The sequence below is a fragment of the Gobio gobio genome (assembly GCF_949357685.1).
Source record: "Gobio gobio genome assembly, chromosome: 13".
In the NCBI taxonomy this organism is placed as follows: Eukaryota; Metazoa; Chordata; class Actinopteri; order Cypriniformes; family Gobionidae; genus Gobio; species Gobio gobio.
Window position 1 is genome coordinate 24,573,995 of NC_137106.1, and position 21,359 is coordinate 24,595,353.

At 38.0% G+C, this 21,359-nt stretch overlaps 1 protein-coding gene across 2 annotated transcripts in view; it reads right to left on the reverse strand.

Annotated features, from left to right (window-relative positions):
- tmem54a (transmembrane protein 54a) overlaps positions 1-21,098 on the reverse strand; it is a 43,122-nt gene extending 22,024 nt beyond the window's left edge. Inside the window, exons 1-6 of one of the 2 annotated variants that reach the window (XM_079833002.1) lie at positions 20,918-21,068; positions 19,847-20,043; positions 15,837-15,896; positions 15,452-15,649; positions 12,201-12,335; positions 11,926-12,032 (exon numbers count right to left, since the gene is read on the reverse strand). In XM_079833002.1, the coding sequence (XP_079689128.1) occupies positions 11,926-12,032; positions 12,201-12,335; positions 15,452-15,649; positions 15,837-15,896; positions 19,847-20,043; positions 20,918-20,930 (710 nt within the window). In that variant the 5' untranslated portion in view covers positions 20,931-21,068. Of the gene's footprint in view, positions 1-9,497; positions 12,033-12,200; positions 12,336-15,451; positions 15,650-15,836; positions 15,897-19,846; positions 20,044-20,917 lie in introns of those variants that run through there. The other variant, XM_079833001.1, reaches the window with a different exon arrangement.
- Between the last annotated feature and the right edge of the window lie 261 nt (positions 21,099-21,359).

Here is a 21,359-nt window from a genome sequence, read left to right on the forward strand (position 1 = left end):
AAAATCTAGAAGCCAATCTCGTGAGAGGCGAAGTAGCTCTCATCAAAGAGAACACGACACTTTGGGAGGAAGAACATTCTTAACCTGCCCCGGTCTTGTTCTTAGAACAGGAGATGCACACCTGGCAAATATAAAGGGACCAGGACAAAAAATAATTAAATTAGCGTGCGGGCCTACCGCGGATGAAATTTTAGATATGCCCGGGACAAGTTCAAAAGCTAAAATAGATATGTTAGCAGAACAATTAGATTGTATGCAGAAATCGTTGTGTTACATGCTGTTAGATGATAACAGAAACGACAAACAAGAACCGACTAACAACGAAATTTGGAAGTTGAGAGAATATACACACCAGGAGCTACCACCCCGTAAGGGTAAAGCTCCCAGAAAACAACTAAAACCTGATAAAACTAGGAAGCTTATCAGGGAGAGTAGTGAAAGAGACTACAGAATAGAAAAATATGAAAGGAAAATAGAGGATGAAGAAGAATCCTCAGAATCTCTGTCTGAATCTGAGCATTCAACCTCTGACAGAGAGGAGACAAGCAGCAGGAAACAGTTACTTCCTCCTAAGCCTCAAGTAGACTTGTCACTAATGGCAGCAATCTCTAGGCAGGAAAGGGGGAGGTTAAACTCAGAATCTGATGAGGAAGTAAGGCCTAAACTGAGGCGCGGGCCTAAACGACAGGCAAAAACGGACAGCGTCACTTCAATTCAGCTACTGCAGAATATGAGATTCCCTGGCGCAGGCCAAAATAACATGGCTAAAGCTAGAATGGTAGCTGAATTGGGGGAAACGCTAAATGTCACAAAGAACCTGATTGAACAAATGATTAAGTATCATACAGGATTATCTCTAAGATTGGAAACATTAAAAGATCACAATTCACAAGTAATTGGAATTGACGAAGAAGCTGAATTTAGGAAAGAGGTAGAAATTGTAAAAAACACAGGATTGTGGCCATATCTATCTGAGAAGGCTAGGGAAGGCTGGACTGAAACAAAAATGCTAGCCAGATTAAAAAAGATAGTCGTAGACCTACCAGGTTGCAGAGAAATTGCAAGTTGGGGGGCAGAAACTGACTGGTCAGAATTGTCTAAATTTGCAGCCAGATATGACAGAGAAACAAATAGAAGACAAAGAATGAAAGACAGCTCAGGACCAGAAAGGAATAGACCAACAGAGAGAGCTAGAGACAAACAAAAATCTAACTTTCAAAAAAATAAATTCAGATCGAATGACAGACAAAAGCTCAGGCCTAGTGAAAAAGACCATAAAAAACAAGCGTATCAAAAAACTAAACCACAGGCCAAACCAACACAGACAAAAAATCAAGGAAAGAAAAATGATTACATTGAACCAGAAAAATGGGCTAAAATGTCAGACGAACAGAAAAAGGCACACATAAGCAAAAAGAATAAAAAAGCAGAAGTCAAATCAGAGAAGTCTCTTAAAGTCAAATCAAATAAGACTGAGAGAGAGAGTAAAAAATAGGACAGCGCCCCCCCAGGGAAAGCGGCTATAGCCTCGGATTTAGTGGAGGAAACAGACGATAAAGACCTATTTATAAACTATAAAGGGGTCCGATTCCTTTTAGACACAGGAGCAGAAATTACAACGATAACAAAATTACCTACAGAAGCCAGAAAATTAAAGGGCAAATATAAAGTGTATGGCTTTAGTAAGGAAATGGGGCCTGTCACCAGAGATAGATATCTTTGGGAAGGTTTGCATTGCATATTAGACAGCTCAAATTTAATGTGTTTAAAAGATGCTATTTTCGTTAAAGAAATGGCAGAGAAAGTTCCTGAGGAAATTAGGGAAGTTAAGTGGCTTAAAACAGTCGACCTGGGGCAAGAAATAAATAGAGTTGTAAACGAGACTCTACTACCAAAAGACGAGTTAAGAAAACTACTCGAAAAATATAAAAATAACTGCGCAAAAAGTAAAAACGATTGTGGGAAGTTATCAGATAAATATGAGTATACTATAGTGGGAGGAATCCCAACACCACAGAGGCAATACCCGCTAAATAAAGCTGCATATGCAGAAATAAAACAAACTATAGGGGAATTGCTTCAAAAAAAGGTTATAAGTATACAGGAAAATTGTCCCACCAACAGCGCAATTCAAAGCGTGCAAAAACCGGATGGGACCTATCGTTTAGTAACAAATTTCAAAGCATTAAATAAAGTAACAGTACCTGACACCAGGTATTTAATTAATGCGAGAGACGCAACAAATGGCCTGCAAGGTGGTAAAATCCTGTCTAAAATAGATTTAGCTAATGGGTTCTGGTCAGTCCCATTGGCTAAAGAAAGCCGACCACGTACGGCCTTCACCTTTGAAGGGAAACAGATGATATATAACCGTTTGCCACAAGGGTTCTGCAACTCTCCTAATGTATTCCAGGCAATAATATTGGAAATTTTGGACGGTTTACCTGTCACAGTGTACATTGATGATGTATTAATTGCCAAGGAAACCGTAAAAGATCATATGGAAGTCCTAACGGACACCATTGGCAGATTAGCAGAAGCTGGCTTCCTGTTAAATCTGAAAAAACTAGAGTTGGGGAAGGAGAAGGTCAATTTTCTAGGGTTTGAAATTTCAGGAAATGAAAGGGGAATTGCACCATCAACCCAAGAGAAACTTAAAGAGTTAAAAAATACAGAAATAAAAAGCTTGAAACAGTTGCAAAAACTTGCTAGGGAGATTAAATTTCATACGAGATTTAATTCCAGGATATAGTGCTAAAGCAAAAACACTGTATAAAGCCACAGCCGGGGATAGCTTTAAATGGGATGAGAACCTAGAAAAAATCAAATGTGACCTAATAGAAATGGCCTTAAATTCAGGGAGGATTATCAGAAGAGATCCTGATAAGAACTTGGTAGTTAAAGTAAATAACACGAATGAAGAAATGGAAGTCATCTTATATAATGAAGGTAGCTCAAAATCACCAGTGATGTTCATTTCGCATGAAAAACCGGCAAATCAAAGAAAGCATGAAAATATGTCATCAGTTGACATTTTAGCGACGTTAGCAAGAAATTTACTGACAATTAAATCCTTAGCTGCAGAGAAACTGATAATAGTAGTAGCTAAAGGCGAAGGTATAGATTTAATGGTAAGAGAAGCCAAAAATCTTGTGAATGAACAAAAGATGATTCAAACCTTTACCTGGGCGAAATGGAAAAAATTAAGCTTTGATAAACAGATTGAATTTAGAAATGAAAAAAAAACGCCTAAAAAGGAAGAACAGACTATGATAAACCCGAAACAAATGTGTTACTTTACTGATGGTAGTTCAGAAAAAGGCCAAGTATGGTGGGGTTTCTTAGTCACGTTAAATGGAAAAATTATCCATAGAGAGATAGGTAGATTGGAGGATAGTAAAACTGCTCAGGAAGCTGAAGTAACTGCAGTGGACAGAGCAATTTCACATATGAAAGATAACAATCATAAAGATTGTATACTAGTAACAGACAGTGAATATGTATATTTAGGTATAGTTCAAAATTTGGACATATGGCAACAGAATGAATTCCATAATGCAAAAGGAAACCTTTAGCACAAAGAGAATTATGGATGAATATTAAAGACAACTATGAGATTGCTAAACCAAGAGTATTGCATCAGACAAGCCACACTGTTCAAAAAACGGAAGCTGAAACAGGAAAGGTCGATGAATACATTCGAGTGCGAGCAGTTACGAAAGAAAGCGAGGGGACCCTATTGCAAGAATTGCACGATAAACTGAAGCATCCTTCCACAGCGTATATTGCGAAATACTGCCAACAAATGGGTTTGTATGTTCAGAACCTGAAAACCAGCTATTACAAAATCAAGCTTAACTGTCCTGATTGTAGGAAGGTAATGACCAGTGTATATCATGATTTTGGAAAAATCAAAACTGAAAAAGAGAATGTCGAAATAAGCCTCGATTTCGCGGGTCCCTTGAGACCTAAAACGAAGAGAAATAAGGTTTATTTCTTAGTGATAGTAGACAATTGCTCAAATTTCACACAAATATACCCATGTCCACAGGCTACGAGCACAGTGGTTGTGAATAGCTTAAAGGACTGGATAAAATACAGAGGTGCGCCAGAACGTGTTCGTGGAGATAATGCACATAATTTAACAGGGCTAGAGGTTGAAAACTTTTGTGAAGAACAAGGTATCACCTTAATTAAAGCAGTTAAATATCAGCCAAGTTCAAATGGAATAGCTGAGAATTGTGTGAAAAGATGTAAAAATTGGTTTATTAAAAATCAGAGTCTAGGAGACTGGGACCTACTAATTCCAGAATGCCTCCATTTTCTGAATTATAGGGTTTAAAAAACAAATCAAATTACTGAACCGACTGACACAAGCAAAAATCCGTTTAAGGTAGGCCAAAAAGTTTATATCTTATTAAAACAAAAACAGGGACGTTTTCGAAGTAAAACGGGAACTGAAGATAAGGTAGTAGAATTAACTTCAAATACGACCGTTAAACTTGAAGCAAACGGAATTTGGTCAGTTAGAGATCTTGTGGGGAGCAAAGACTAAGAAAACTATAATGAACAAACAGCGAGTGACCTCTCAGCAGGATTTTAAGTATCCGACGGAGGGCGCTGTAGTAGTTGTTAAAGATTTTAGTGAATCCTTTTTGGTGAAAACGTGGAATAGAGAGAGTCGAGAGGGCACTACCTCTATCCGACGGAGACCAACTGACTGTGTGATCTGTGGCAAACAGGAAGTTTGCAAACTCCTCTGGGCAGGAACTCGAGAAATGAGGGAAAGCCACACCTGGCTTAAAGCGCAGGTGGAAACTGTGCCAAAATGGTTCTGTAGTGAAAGAACCGTTGGCCCATGTGCAATCGGAGACATTTCAATCTGTGGAGCATGTCGGATAAAAACGCAGAATTGGATCGTTTGGCAGTACGAACTAACCACTGGGAATTGTGGTTGTAAAAACTGTGTAGATTGTAAATTAAAATTTAATCTACGAGGCCAAGAGTGTAAGTGTGTTCTAGTTGAACAAGGACAACTTAAAAGGTGTGACAAGTGTGTCATTCTTCTGAAAAAACGCTGGATGGTTGTGACCAGCCAGAAAGGAGTATGGCAAACTAGGAAAAGTAATACCAGTTTAGGATGTTTCCAACATGGTAAAATTATGGAAAAATGGGAAGTGAACCCATTAGCCTTAATCTCTGACAAAGAAAAGGCATTTTTATGGGACAGGCTGTTTATTTGTGGACAACAAATACCGTTAGATTCCGACCCGTTCCGAAAAGGGGAGGTTCTGGACAAAACCTTGTCTAGAGACACTGACCTGAATCTATGGAAGCAAGTGGTGAAAGAATCATTGCATGACGGGGATGGTCTTGTGAACTATAAAGAAAAGGGAGAGTACAAGGAAAAATTGTTATACGATTTGATAATTGATGTAATTAAAGAAATGTCTTTCCAGGAAGACTTCCCTATTTATATGCCGAGAGAGTATAGTTTTTATGTCTGGGAAACGAACCTTACTATCCAAGCACGTCGTCAGAGGACGTTTACAGGGTCAGAAATAGTAAAGGTCAAGATAGAACCTGGACAGCACAGTATAGAGTGGGAAGTGAAAGTCTCACTAACAACTACCTCAGATTACATGGGGGTTGGAAGATCAATAGAGGGGGTTCATGTGGAACGATCAGTAATCCCTAAACCTAACTCGCTGAGCAAAGTAACCAATTGGTTCAGAAAGCAGTTAGGGAAAGTTTAGGTTGACATGTCTCTCTGTGTCTCTTTTTCTGTTTTGCAGCAACATGAGGCGTAAAGGAACGGAAACGAGACGAAAGCAGAGGACGCTGAGAGGAAAAAGGAGAACCTTAAGTCTGTTCCTGGTTGCGTCACTAATATCGTTGTTAATAAGTTTTTTCATAGTCTGCTTGGGCATATCTGTAGAAAATAAAGAAAGTAAAATAGGAGTAGCCTCGTGTTCTGAAATTGAAAGAATAGTTAGTAAAATTTGTTATAAACAAAATGTAACTTTAAAAGGCGAAATATATGGGCCAAGAATGATAAGGGAAATGTTCAAGGGATTTATTGCTAAAATAGATAAATCTTTTTGGAATTGTAAGGGTACAAAACGAATCAGTGCAACCAAAGGGCCAGTTCTTTATGGGAATAAAGTAATAAAGAATAAAACAAAGTTACAATGGAGTAGTTTAAAAGCCCATAACCAGACACATGTAAAATTGAAGGGTTTGGTTTATAATTTTTCAGATATAACTAACCTTACGTCCAGGTCGCATGTGTACAAAATATGGAACAGTCCTATTGTGGAAATATCGCAAAAAGACAAATGGGATTGTTTAACTAAACAGGTAAGTACTACAGTGCAGGAAACCTGGATGGGAAAAAGTGGCATAGAAAGACCCATAACTATGGAAATAAAAAATGACAGTGTAATTGGAGCAAACAAAAAACGAAAAATTAGATCTGCTAGTAAAATTACAATAACTAAGAACACATGGAATAATGCAGATTTGAGCAACCCAGTGCAGAAAAGTTATTGGCCAATAGGACTGAAGCCACATGTATTAATTTTGGGGGTGTTTAAAAATAGACCCAAACCAGCCTATGCAGAGTTAGACTGGGTGACATGTGAGAAAAAGGTTGTGCCACTTGCATTGTGTGAAAACAGAAAAGATTGCCCATATTTGACTAAAAATAGGTTTTTGAGTAATAAACCTGAAAACCAGTTATGGTACAACTTAGATATACATTGTAAAACGGAATATGGTACGACTAGTGCCTGGATTTGCTATTTGGATAGTGAATCCAAATGGGATAACGATAAATTTAAAGAGTATGGCATTGAGGTCATCAAGCTGTGGCATTCTTGGATGAGATATCAAGACGCAAACAATGAAATGGTTAAGGCCGAGTCAAAGAGAGACACATGGACGACTAACGACACCTTGTGGAAAAACGGAGTAGGGGGTAGTAGACTACACCCATTGACTTTGGATTATGCGCCACGAGCAGGAATATCGTTAGAACTAGCGAATGCATCAGGGATAGTGAGTTATATTCTAACTAATATATCTGATCAACAATATAGATCCGCTATAGTGCTTTATTGTTTGGCAATTGAGGGCCCACTTCGGTGGACTCATACAAATCAAGGTATTTGGAGTAATCATAGTGATGGAATGAATAAAGGTACATTAAGATGGATTGGACTATCCAACTTCCAGTACCGAGTTTGGGATGTGTTCCCTGTAGCAATGGGATTGGATGAGATATCTAGCCAAACAGTCACTTGGAGAACGTTCCAAGAGAGCAAAAATAAGAACATATTCCCAATTTCTATATCTTATAGGAATAATAAATCAAATATAGGACTAAACAAATTAGTGTTGACCCATGGCTATTGGAGTAATAAATACTATTTACCAATGTTGAAACCTAGCGAACATCGGGGTAGCAATGGTAAGGATTATAAAGTATTGATGGCATCATCTAATTTTAATATAAAAAGATCGAGTCCTTTTTCTAGGCATAGTCTACGGTCTGATGACTATTTAAAGGACGTGAATAAAATTAGATCAAGCTCATGGAATTTTGGAGTTGGCAAGTTTCAATTTAAAAGAGATGAAGAGGAGAAATATTTGTGGTTTCCGGGTATAGAACAGGCTTGCGACAAAAAGATGTTCGATGAATGGACTGTTAAAACCCCAGGTGACATGTTCAGCCCTAATATAACATGGATGTATAAAGGGGAACACTTATATTGTACATTTAAAGACTTGATGAAATTGGGCCAAGACAAGATTGGAAGTGAGGAACGATGGGAAGATATAAGTCAAATTACGCCAGGGGCTCCTTTAATGTTGATAGCAAAAAATCAAATAATGAAAAAATGTGCATTTTCATCGATGGTGAAAAGTCAACTTGAGCTGGGGGGTATTTTTGATTTAGTCGACGATTACCTGGAAGGCCTTTCAATGGGCCCGCATTTTATGTTTTCTGCAGACTTCTCATCTCAATTAATAAGGCCCAATACAGGGAATCTATTTACGGTTTATTGGAAAGTACAAACTAAAGCGATTCTGTGGGCTTTGGATAATGTTAAGGAGCTTGCTGTCTCCATTTGGGATTTATTCGTAGAATCATGGTTTTACATACAAATAGTGGTAATTTGCCTGGCTGTCATCTTTATAGTGACAGTATCGACAGTTATGATAATTAAATTTTCCAAATTAGGATTGGTTTGCAATCGACTGTCGAAACTGAACGGTTCCTTAAAGGACCGGAAAGCGCTTCTCTCTGCAAGCGAGTTCGACTCTGACATTGAGGATGGAAAAGTTTGAAGACTGAGAGTTACGCAATTTTAAAAGGCCCCTCGAGGCCTTATAAGCATGGCATGTTGACTAGTGAACTTGACAACAGACTGACACTGGAAGGTGACTGAACATAACTGAATTACAACAGCGGTCATTACGAAAAAAAAAAAAAAAAAAAAAGATAATGGCCTATCTAAATTGCTCAAACACAAGCTCGTCCTGGCCCAGCCAAGAACAAGCGAACCGCGATATAGTGAGTATGTTTATTATAAACTTTTGGTTAATTATGTATTGGATTTCTGGGCTGTTCTATAATCACCGCCAACAATTTTTGCTAATGTGTTTGAGCCTAGGTCTTTTTAACATTTTGGATGATTTTTCTTTAGTTCTGATTTTAGTATCACAGCTGTTGAGAAGCGCTAGATATGTAAAACTTTTTGGTCAAAGAGGCATTTTTGCGGTAATGATTTTTGCAGGCGCAATTTTTGTATACAATTTCGCTAGATGTTATCTTGACGTTTTTTGGCTGAAATATGTTGGAATAGTGATTGCTATCCTAACATACATTTTTCTGATCGCATTAAGCTATCAGAGAAATAATATGCTTAGACCCCTTGTGATAAAACTGGCAGTTTTGTATTTTTTAGTAATTATAATGGCTGCCAGTTCTCGGCACACTGAAGAGCCAAAATTATTCATGCTCTCAATTCTTGTGGGCATTAATGATTACAGCCGATTATTCAAATTTTTAGATAATTGTAAATTTTGGTGTTGTTGAAACACAGTTGAACACAGGAGGAGAATGACTCATGAAAAAAAAAAAAAAAAAAAATGAGTCATTGCCCTCTATTTACATGGGTCGGGGATATTTTGTTTTCATTTCATTATGTTTTAAGACCAAGATGATTTTGTTTATCATTTTTATTTTTAAGACCATGATGAGTTGTTTTCATTTTATTTTTATTATGAAATTAGAAGGATTACTTTTATAAGGTCTTCATTATTTTTAGTTCTCCATAGATTTTTCCAAATAGTTTGGTAAATAGGAAGATATGACGTTTTTTGGAACTTGAATTGTATTAGTTTGTTATCATTGATGACGACAGATGAAGAAGACGAATATTCTGTATTTTGATTTTTTCTTTCAAAACAAAATTTTTTTTTTTGGAAAATTTATGATCTATTGCTCAAATTATTCATTTTTTTTTTTTAGTTATAGACTAAAGCAGATTTACGAGTAATTGATAGTAAATTTTTAATAGTATGTTAAAATGTTCTCTGTTTTTATTCTGGCCAAATAAAAGCAGACAACAAAGAGGATTTCACTCTTTATGATTGATAAATGATTTCTTTTTGTTTTTGTTGATTTTTCTTTCTTTAACATAATCTACCATCATCTAACATTGATTTGGTTTGGAGGTATTAGGTTTTCTGTCATTGAATGAACTATGATTAACGGCAACATTATAAGTTGATTTATTTTTCTCTCCCTGATTCTTTTATTATGATTAATAGGACGATAAGTTAATTTATTTTTGTTTTCTTTTATTTTTGAATTAACTATCCTAGATAGGGCAGGATAAATGATTTATTGTTTTATGATTGTGTGTTACATTAGGTGCCTATAATGAAAAAGACACCGGGCGGGGCAATGCAGAGAAGATGTCACGAATGTGAAAAATATTGTTATCCTTTGAAATTGATAGTTTATAAGAGAGAAATGTTGATGTATGTGAATTTTTGTACAGAATGTGTAATCAAACAGGGTTATTACATGGCTGAAATAAGATCTATTACATTTTATAAAGCGATGGCGGATTTTACTGACCCAAAGAGCACTCATCATCTCGATTATCACGCATTGAGCTTTATTATTGACATGAAATGGATAATTGTAGACCTAGACGAAGCTGTTGAGCTTTTGATTGGACACAGAGAAACTATTTCGAGGGGACGGTGCTGTGCGGAGATTCAAACCTATCTATGGCGGAAAATGGTTGTTCCAGGGTTTTGTACAAGGATGGCGCGTGTTAACGGCCAAATTGTCTTTGTCTATGTGCTCGATCCAACAGCTCTGCTTTGTACGTCTGTCAAGAGCCCGCTGGGTTCCAAGGATGGTAGACGAAAGCATATTGGAGAGTGGTGCCGAGTTGGCGTTATCTCCGCAAGTGCTGATGGCAATGGATCGAGCCCCGAGGAGAAGGAACTCATTCCGATGGATGTCCGTGTCGAAGACATGGTACCGGGAGACGGTTAAGAATCTGTCCGCACAGTACGGGACTCTCGTGATTGGTTTCTTCTGGAAAGAGAGTGAGACTAGGTATCGCTTTCATGAGTGTTGTTTGGATTATGTACTTCCTACTGTCTATGTTTTTAATGTTAGATTGGATGAATTGAACGTAATATACCCTGACAAAGTTAATAGTAAAAGTATTTCCGTGAGTGCAAGAGGGGGTGTAAGGGAAAGCTACAATATGAGTATAAATGAACTAACGAAAACACTTCCTGAATTATACACCCACACTCATGTTAAACGACATCCTAAGATGACGGGGAGAAAAGGAAGGAAGAACCATAAAGTATGGAAGAATCTGCAAGAGCCAGCATCGTCTGTACAAGAGTAACTAAGATGACAAGATATCGACACACTTGATTTCCTTTGCAGACAAAATAGACTTCCTCTTTGGAAAGAACCCAGATTGCTTAATATGTAAACAGTTCGGTATAAATACCCCTGTATTTTTTCTGTCGGTGTGCATTCCTTTTTGATTTCTTTTGATTGATGTACCATCATTGAGAATTACTCTCTCTCTGTATTTTTATTTGCATTGCTCTGCTGTATCATTCTGACTTGTATTGCTCGGACGAGAACAAGTTACTTTTTTACATCTATTGCTTGAAACTGCATACAAGGTATTTTAAACCTTTATATTGACCCACTCATTCATGATTGTCTGAGATTGGATAAGCTGAAGTATTATAACCTGTAACCTTTTATTATTTTGCTAATTACTTTTGGATCATTGTTTAACCAGTACTTTTATCTTTTGTATAAATAAATTTTCATTTTATAAAGAAAAAGTATTTTTCAGTTTTTTACCTCAGCTTATAAAGTCAGTTGCATAAAGAATAGATAGAGCATTTTTATCACATCTGACACGGCCAAGGGGTCAAGCAACCATCGTTGAGAAAAACCACCGGGTGGTGAGTATGGTCTCATTACAAGGGTTATTGACTGTTTATTGATTTTGTATTGTTCATTAAGGGACGAGATGTTCATATCACTAGATTAATGGTATGATATAACGAGCTAGTGTAGGCTTAGACCTAATACTGACCTGACAGCACAAGACTACTTATCTGCAATTATTATAATTGTATCTTAAGGGTTAATCAGGAACTGGGATAAATACCAGATCCCACTACAAAACTGAAGAATAACACTCATCATTAGTGTTTCATTAGATGACAGAGCACCGCCTCTCTTCACCTGCTAGCCACTTCAGTGGACAGCACACTTTTACGTCTTATGTGCATTGACTGTTTGGCAGCAGTTATGAAAAGCATCTATTGTTCATGTGATGTTTACTTTTGAATTACATTTCACTAGTCTCCATAGCAAGAAGGTCATGCTGTTCTGTTGGGCTCTCCTCATTTGGATCATCCCCTGGTGGCAGTTCAGTTTCTTCTGGCAGCTGGACACGCACCTAAACCCCAACATTTACATTACATTCAGAGAACACAGAAGGTTTATCAAGTTTAATGTGGCGCTGGCATGCCATTAAAACATAATACCTTTTATGCTTTTTCATTTTATGCAGTTTAGCGAGTATTATTAGGATTTCCTTCAGAAAAGTGCATATAGTTCTATTTACCCTCCTATTGACAGTTCTTCTCCACGGGCAGCGCATCCGGAGGAAAGACGTGCAGGCCAAGAAACAACGGCAGGAGAACACAACCTCCACCACTGACATCAGAATCAATGGAAGCCATAGGATTAATGTAGTACCCTGGAGAGAGAAATATTTTCCATTGCCATTTCTATTCATTTGTGATTGCTTGATTAAAAAAAAATAATAAATGAGCAATTCTAGCTCAAATATTTTAGAAAAATTATATAAAAGTTTCCATGCTGAAAGTATTTATGACCATGGGAACCCTGATCTATTAACCATGTAGGAAGATGCATCATGGTCATATACATGGATGATAAAGCCAAGATTCATCAGGCTCAAACTGTGAAAGAATGGGGCAAGTCAACACCTCAGACTCATTGTTGTGCTCCTCAAACCATTCCTGAACCATTTTTGCTTTGTTGGCAGGGCGCATTATCCTTCTGAAAGAGGCCAGGGGAAACCGTTTCTATGAAAGAGTGTACATGGTCTGCAATGTTTAGATAGGTGGCATGTGTCAAAGTAACATCCACACAGATGGCAGGACCAAAGGTTTCCCAGAAGAACATTGCCCAAAGCATCACACTGCCTCCACCGGCTTGCCTTCTTCCCATAGTGCATCCTGGTGCCATGTGTTCTCCAGGTAAGCAACGCACACACACCCGGCCATCCACGTGAAGTAAAAGAAAACATGATTCATCAGACCAGGCCACCTTCCATTGCTCCGTGGTCCAGTTCTGATACTCACATGCCCACTGTTGCCGCTTTAGGTGGTGGACAGGGGTCAGCATGGGGACCCTGACTGGTCTGCGGCTATGCAGCCCCATACACAACAAACTGCGATGCACTGTGTATTCTGACACCTTTCTATCAGAACCCGCATTAACTTCTTGAGCAATTTGAGGAACAGTAGCTCGTCTGTTTGATTGGACCACACGGGCCAGCCTTCACTCCCCACGTGCATCAATGAGCCTCGGCCGCCCATGACCCTGTCGCCGATTCACCACTGCTAATTCCTTGGACCACTTTTGATAGATACTGACCACTGCAGACCGGGAACACCCCACAAGAGCTGCAGTTTTGGAAATGCTCTGACCCAGTCGTCTAGCCATCACAATTTGGTCTTTGTCAAACTCGCTCAAATCCTTATGCTTGCCAATTTTTCCTGCTTCTAACACATCAACTGTGAGAATAAAATGTTCACTTGCTGCCTAATATATCCCACCCACTAACAGGTGCAGTGATGAAGAGATAATCAGTGTTATTTATTCACTTCACCTGGTAATAATGTTATGCCCGATTGGTATATATGGAACCCTACTGTTCTCCGAACCCTACTATTCTCCACCCACGGCTCGGCACGCACTTGCACTGCGGCTAATCTCAAATCTGACTACACATACATAATATGGTTTGTTGAAAATAACGCATAAAACAGACAGAGTTCCACTTATGTAGGTTTCAGTCGATCAATACATTACAACAGCGATGATCAAAAAATGTGGACATTGTTCAATGCAAGTGCCATATGCCTCGTCTTAGACAGCACACAAATATTGAGTTCCCTTTCAAGTCTTGCACTTGAATGGACAAATACACCAAAATAATTGCAACATGCCTGTCTTGGTGAGTATCCTAGAAATTCATATGCTGCGTCCCAATTCACATACTATCCGTACTAAATAGTATTCGAAAAAATAATTAGTACGTCCCAAATCGTAGTATGTTGAAAATAGTATTCCAAAGATTCCCGGTGGTCACTGATGGTCTACTATTTCCGGTCAGAATTCGAAGTGCAGATCGATGCGCACTCTAACGGCTGATATTGCCCACAACCCATTGCAAGATGGACGAGGATTCGATTAGAACTACAAACGTGGATAAAAAGTGTTAAAAAACTACAAATATGACGGTGTGCGAGTCCGACGGTTAGATAAAGGGGTTTGAGTGAGCAATATCAGTATTTAACCTGACAAAAATATATTTATTCAATATTATCCACATTATATTTCACCTGCAGCCGCATTGAGAACTTTTGTAATGATACGTTTGGCCATTAACTTTTAAATGCATCATTATATTTAAACTGCAAACACATGAGAGGAGTCTCTGCATTAAAGACCCACGAATGGCAGATCAACGTGCGACTACATTTCTCTCCGATACGGTAGGAAATCAAATTGAATGTGGAGGATTTAAACTGTAACGATGATTGACAGGGCAGTTTAAACAGTGACGTAACTAAGCGACCGAGTCCGTTAAAGATGACGAAGTAGTATGTCCCAAAGCTTGCATACTCTTCTGTTAAACACTCAAAAGTATGTACTTTTTCTTCACAAAAAGAGTATATAATTTTAGGTCGTAGTATAAGTAGGCGAATTGGGACGCAGCATCAGTCTGTTATTAAGAGAACAAGAGTTGAGAAAGACTGCATGTATACAATATGATTGTACTGGATCAGTGCAATGTCTTAAAGAGACAGTAGCCTAATATTTCTGCTGTCTGTATGTGTTTTTAATGTTAATCAAACAACACAAAAAACAAGGAAATCACTCACTGCTCTTGATTGAATAGCTTTTAGAGCATGACTGTTTGTATTGTTGATTGTTTGTTAAATTCAACATTTACTAATAAAATTTTAGAGTGTTACTTTTTGTTTTAGTTTGAATTCATATTTTTACCTTAATATTTATTCATATAATTGATATATTCTTATATACCCTCTTTTTTTGTAATAAAGTTCAGGACTGTTTTAATGTTGTAATTTTAAAAAGAATTACTCTTTAATTTATATACTGAAATATGCAATGTTATTTTACATTTGATTACTATATTTAATTTTTTGTACCTACATTTATACCTACCTGAATAACCTGAAAAGGTTTATTTTATTTGTGCTGTTGCTTGTAGTTAATTATTTGTTCTTATTTTGTTTATTTTTATTTGACAGTCGTCTTTTTTGCCCTGAACATAGCACATACCAAACTGTATGGAAACTGTGATCCTAAAACCACGATACAAACAAAACCGTGAGAAATTAGGTACACATGCTCGTAAGTTGGCGTAAACATAAGAACATTTACACATTGTTTTTACCTTTATACCTAAATGCATCTCAAGCCACTAAAGCACACTAAAACAGAGCAAGAACACTTAATTTTTGAGATTTGAGATATCAGTAATTTGCATTTGATTACACAAGGACTCATCAGACTGAAGATACACTGACTCACATAGACGCGTGTGGGATCAAAGGGGCATTCATTTGTGATGCTGTATAAACTCAAACTCATGTTGGCAGGCAGGTCGCAGTGGGTAAACAGATTCTTCCCGTCCAGACATATGGCCCTCACTGTAGCAACACTGATTCCCACTGCAGAAGCGGCACCCAAAAGAGTAGAAAGGACGCTCACAACTAGTAGAAACCAACTCTGCAACAAAGATAGAATGTGTTCAGAAATTATACATGAATACTCCATTTTGTTCTATAGAAAGACTCTTGTTTTAAAGTGAATGTTTTGCAGTGGCAGCAAATAAACCTCATAAATAGCAAAAATACATAAATAACAAATGCGATCATAGCAAAAAGGACAGCATTGAGTGTGTATGTCTACTCACCAGTATCTGGTTTTTCTTGTTCTTTGAGAGAACAATAGCTGAGATTCCACCAACAATTGCCTGCAGGTTATAACATGGTCAGATGTATGAATTACAGTGTTGATTCATTCAGTGGAAGGGGTGTGTTTAAAGTTCCAACACACACCTGGTTATTAAAAGGGATAGTTCACCCAAAAATGAAAATTAGCCCATAATTTACTCACCTTCAAGTCATCCTAGGGGTACAGGTGCTGGTCATATAATTAGAATATCATAAAGTTGATTTGTTTCACTAATTCCATTCAAAAAGTGAAACTTGTATATTATATTCATTCATTACACACAGACTGATATATTTCAAATGTTTATTTCTTTTAAAGGGGTGGTAAACCACGATTTCACTATTCTAACTTTAGCTAACGTGTAATGTTGCTGCTTGAGCATAAACAACATCTGCAAAGTTACAACGTTCAAAGTTTAAAGCAAAGGGAGATATTTGCTTTTAAAGAAATCAGTTTCTAAGAACAGCAAACGGCCAGCAGGCGACTACACACATTCCTCCAGGGTTGGTGACATCAACAGGCTCAATATTTACATAAACCCCTCCTCCGAGAATATTAAATAAGGGGGGGTGAGGCCATTTTGTATCGCGGCGCTGTTGTGGTTAGTAGGCTGGAGTGTTGTTGCCGCGATGCTGAGGAAACGCTGTTATTTTCATCCGGATTGCAGGTCTGGGGTACTTGCTCTGTTCAGCCTTCCTTGGGACGGGGGTGCGTTGCAGAGCGTTTAACATACAGCATGTTATATGCACGTGTGTTTGAGTCAGCGGGGAATCAGGCGCGCGCGGGGCTCCCTGCAGCACATCTAACAGAGGAAAACATCCACCGTCTTCGCGATTTCAATGCCAGATTTGCACAACGTCAGATGCGTGAAAAAAACACTGCAGGTGCGTGGATGCACGACGCGCGCGCTGCACATTTCACGGAGGACAACACAAACTTCCACAAACTTCGCGAGTTCAATACAGGATATGCACAACGGCTTGTCCTGAAAGCTGGATTTACAAACAGAAGCTGTTTACGGGCCACAACCTGTAAGTCTGATTTATTTTTCGTCGATGTGTTTTCCTGTAATAGGTTGTAGCAAGGAAGTAAACAGATGACAACGCTGTTCTGCAAACCAGTCTGTTAAATGCTCATTCATACTTAACGTTATCCGACGAACACCTAACGTTACAAACACTAACGTTAAAATCTCAACAGCGAACCTGACATTAGTGTAAATGATTCTTTGATTAGAGCTTTTATGTATTGTTTATCTACAGGCATGCTAAACATGGTTCTGTGTGTGATTTGGCTAACTTACTAGTTAAAGCCAGTGCTTAGTGTTCGTTTTGGGTTAGTTCTTGCGACAGATATTTGGCTATAATCGTTCTAAAAAAACAAAAGTTAAAGTGCCATTCAGTAGCGATCACTATAGATCCGCAGTCTTTACTCTTGAGGACTGAACAGGTTCTGCTCGATCATCTTCACTCAAATGTTCTGGGTCTGATTCGGGCTCATATGGTTTTATTGACGCCGTTGTTTCTAATACTGACCAAAGCACAGCCTCCGGTAAAGGTAAGGGGCGTGACGTTTCCGACAAACGTGCACTAGGCGGTTAGCGAATCACAACACACTGGGCCAGCCAACCAATCAGAGCCCACTGCGTATTTTTGAGGGACTGGCTTCATTCAACCCGGAAAGCATCAGACCGTTTTACAAGGAGGGACAGAGCAGTGTAGAATAAATGTCAAATATATGAAAAATAAGGCAATTTTTTTTTAAACGAAGCATGAACACATGTTACAGTGCACCCCACAAACACAGTCAAGCCTTTAAAAGAATGTGTTTTACCACCCCTTTAATTTTGATGATTATAACTGACAACTAAGGAAAATCCCAAATTCAGTATCTCAGAAAATTAGAATATTGTGAAAAGGTTCAATATTGAAGACAATTGCATTTCCTCCAGAGTCTGGAGGAAGAGAGGAGACGCAAACAATCCACGTTGCTTGAGGTCCAGTGTAAAGTTTCCACAGTCAGTGACGGTTTGGGGTGCCATGTCATCTGCTGGTGTTGGTCCACTGTGTTTTCTGAGGTCCAAGGTCAACGCAGTCGTATACCAGGAAGTTTTAGAGCACTTCATGCTTCCTGCTGCTGATCAACTTTATGGAGATGCAGATTTCATTTTCCAACAGGACTTGGCATCTGTACACAGTGCCAAAGCAACCAGTACCAGGTTTAAGGACCATGGTATCCCTGTTCTTAATTGGCCAGCAAACTTGCCTGACCTTAACCCCATAGAAAATCTATGGGGTATTGTGAAGAGGAAGATGCGATATGCCAAACCTAACAATGCAGAAGAGCTGAAGGCCACTATCAGAGCAACCTGGGCTCTCATAACACCTGAGCAGTGCCACAGACTGATCGACTCCATGCCACGCCACACTGCTGCAGTAATTCAGGCAAAAGGAGCCCCAACTAAGTATTGAGTGCTGTACATGCTCATACTTTTCATGTTCATACTTTTCAGTTCGCCAAGATTTCTAAAAATCCTTTCTTTGTATTGGTCTTAAGTAATATTCTAATTTTCTGAGATACTGAATGTGATTTTCTTAAGTTGTCAGTTATAATCATCAAATTTAAAAGAAATAAACATTTGAAATTTATCAGTCTGTGTGTAATGAATGAATATAATATACAAGTTTCACTTTTTGAATGGAATTAGTGAAATAAATCTACTTTTTGATTATATTCTAATTATATGACCGCCACCTGTATGTGACATTCTTCTTTCAGACGAATAAAATCTGAGTTATATTACAAAATTCCAGGCTAATCCAAGCATTAGAATTGCAGTCATAGTTGCTCTGTTTTTGAAGTCCATAAAAAGTGCATTTGCCCATCAAATAACATGCTCCACGCGGCTCTGGGGTCTTAATAAAGGCCTTCTGAAGCGAATTGATGTGTTTATGTAAGAAAAATATCAATATTTAAAACTTTATAGAGTAAACTTTTGGTTGACCGCCTTCCCTGTTCAATTTATGGAAAAATTGTTGAAAGTTCCCCTGCCGGTTGAAAGACTAACGCGTCCAGGTAGGCTCGTCATGACGACACGTACGCATCTTGAGTTTCACTTTCAACATTCAACACTTTTCCACGGAAGGCAGTCGGCCGAAAGTTTACTTGATAAAGTTTTAAAGATGGATATTTTTCTTACACAAACGCATCGATTCGCTTCAGAAGAACTTTATTAACACCCCGGAGCCACGTGGAGCACGTTATTTGACGGACAGATGCACTTTTTATGGACTTCAAAAACAGAGCCACTATTACTGCAATTCTAATGCTTGGATTAGCCTGGAATTTTGTAATATAGCTCTGATTTTATTCGTCTGAGAGAAGAATGTCATATACACCTAGGATGACTTGAGGGTGAGTAAATTATGGGCTAATTTTCATTTTTGGGTGAACCATCCCTTTAACTCACAATCTTAAAGTCCCAGTGAACCGGAAGTTGCAAGTGATTTTATTTCAGTGCTATGGCGCATTTCCAAAGAGAAATGGAATATTGAATATAGGGCAGGGTTTTACTTTAGTGCTCCTCCTCTCCATCTCTCACTCATATCAGACTAACGGTAGGAGGGGAGTGACCGTCAAACTGCGGTCATCGGAAAGGGAACGCCATTCCAGACCGGAAGTTACTTTTCAGATTTTGATTAAAGATTACCACAGCAAACTATTTTCTTCTGTGTATTAACTGGTGTATTAACTTAACTTGCACGGATTAATTGTTCACCCCAAGACCTGTAATGTGGGCTAACAAAGTAAATAAGATCAATTTTGATTTCATGAGTACTTAACCACTATGCATTATGCATCATCTACCACGTCACTGGCAACTGGATAATAAATCCCAAACTAAATCCATGTCCATGACAAATGTGTAGATATTAAAGCAAAATGTTACAATTTTGAGGACCGACATACCATGAGTCCTGCCACAAGAGCAATGATATTGGAGATGGGGTAGACAAGTTTCCGGTTCCAAGTGAACACCTTTATGTGTCGGAGCACAACTCCGTGTACCAGTGCCCCCAACAAGAAGTTCACATGACCAACCAGCACCAGCCCCAAACCCATCTTCATCAGGATCTTGTCATCCTTCAGACTGCCACAACAAAGACCTACAGCAAACATACACAATATCAAGCAATCATAAACATAGAAACAGCAGGGCATTGAAGATAAAGTTCCAGACACCAAATCAGATACACTAAATGTCAAGGAACTATGTGTATCTGGATTTCATGGTCCACACAGTAATTTTTCATGAGCCATGATGACTTCACTGAAAAGCAAAGGTGATTAAATGCTTTCATATGTAATGGAGGTTTTCACATCTTAATTTCCATGACTTGTGCATGACACTTCCATGCATTTGTGATTAATGATTTTTTTTAAATCAGAGCAATTGTAGCCAATTTAATATTTTGGACCTTTGAATTAATGACTGAAGAAATGAATGAAAGAAAGAATGCATTGAATAGTTATTATATAATATTATCAAATAGGCATTGATCACCATTTAAAATTCCATGTTGAAAGTGTTATGTCCTTGTTCCAACGGTTTAATTTAATACAGCTTTGTATACATTTCAATTGTCATTTACTCAACCTCGTGTTGTTGCATACCTGTATCACCTTTTTTTATGGTACAATAATTATTATTTTACATACAATAACAAATAAATGGTGATCGAAATGTCAATCATCAAGGGATCCAAACACATAGCAGATATATTGATCAATAAATAGGCCTATCTATAAAGACATCAAGTCCGAGATAACATTGAACAGTTCTTCACGTTATATGCTGTTCAGAAATACTTCCATGACATCCGTTGAAATGGCGACTCGTTACATTCAGCGCGACCTGTAGCCTATACGATGATATATCAAGATAAACATGACCACACCCGGACCACGCTCGCGAGATTGTTGGCTACTCCCACCACATGAAATGAACACTTTCTACATAGTAAATGAGGCCCAACTCACCCGAAGTCACCATCCTGAAGTCTCTCTCTCAGATTAAGTCATAATTAAAGGTTTAACATGTTGACGGGTCTTCTCCTCTTACCGTGCCTCTCAGGCTGGCTTCCTTCTTCCCGTTCACCTGCGTGCATGGCCACTCCCTCTCCGCCCGTTCACCTGTGCTGATCCTGACCGCCCGACAAGTGTCGCTGTCCGGCATGGAGTTTATAGCGTCTCCAAGCCGAGCACTGTCGTCATCAGCCTTCGATGTGCTTTGTATTTTTAAACACACTTTTTACGATATATATGTATATATATATATATATATATATATATATATATATATATATATATATATATATATATATATATATATATATATATATATATATATATATATATATATATATATATATATATATATATATATATATATATATATATATATATATATATATATATATAT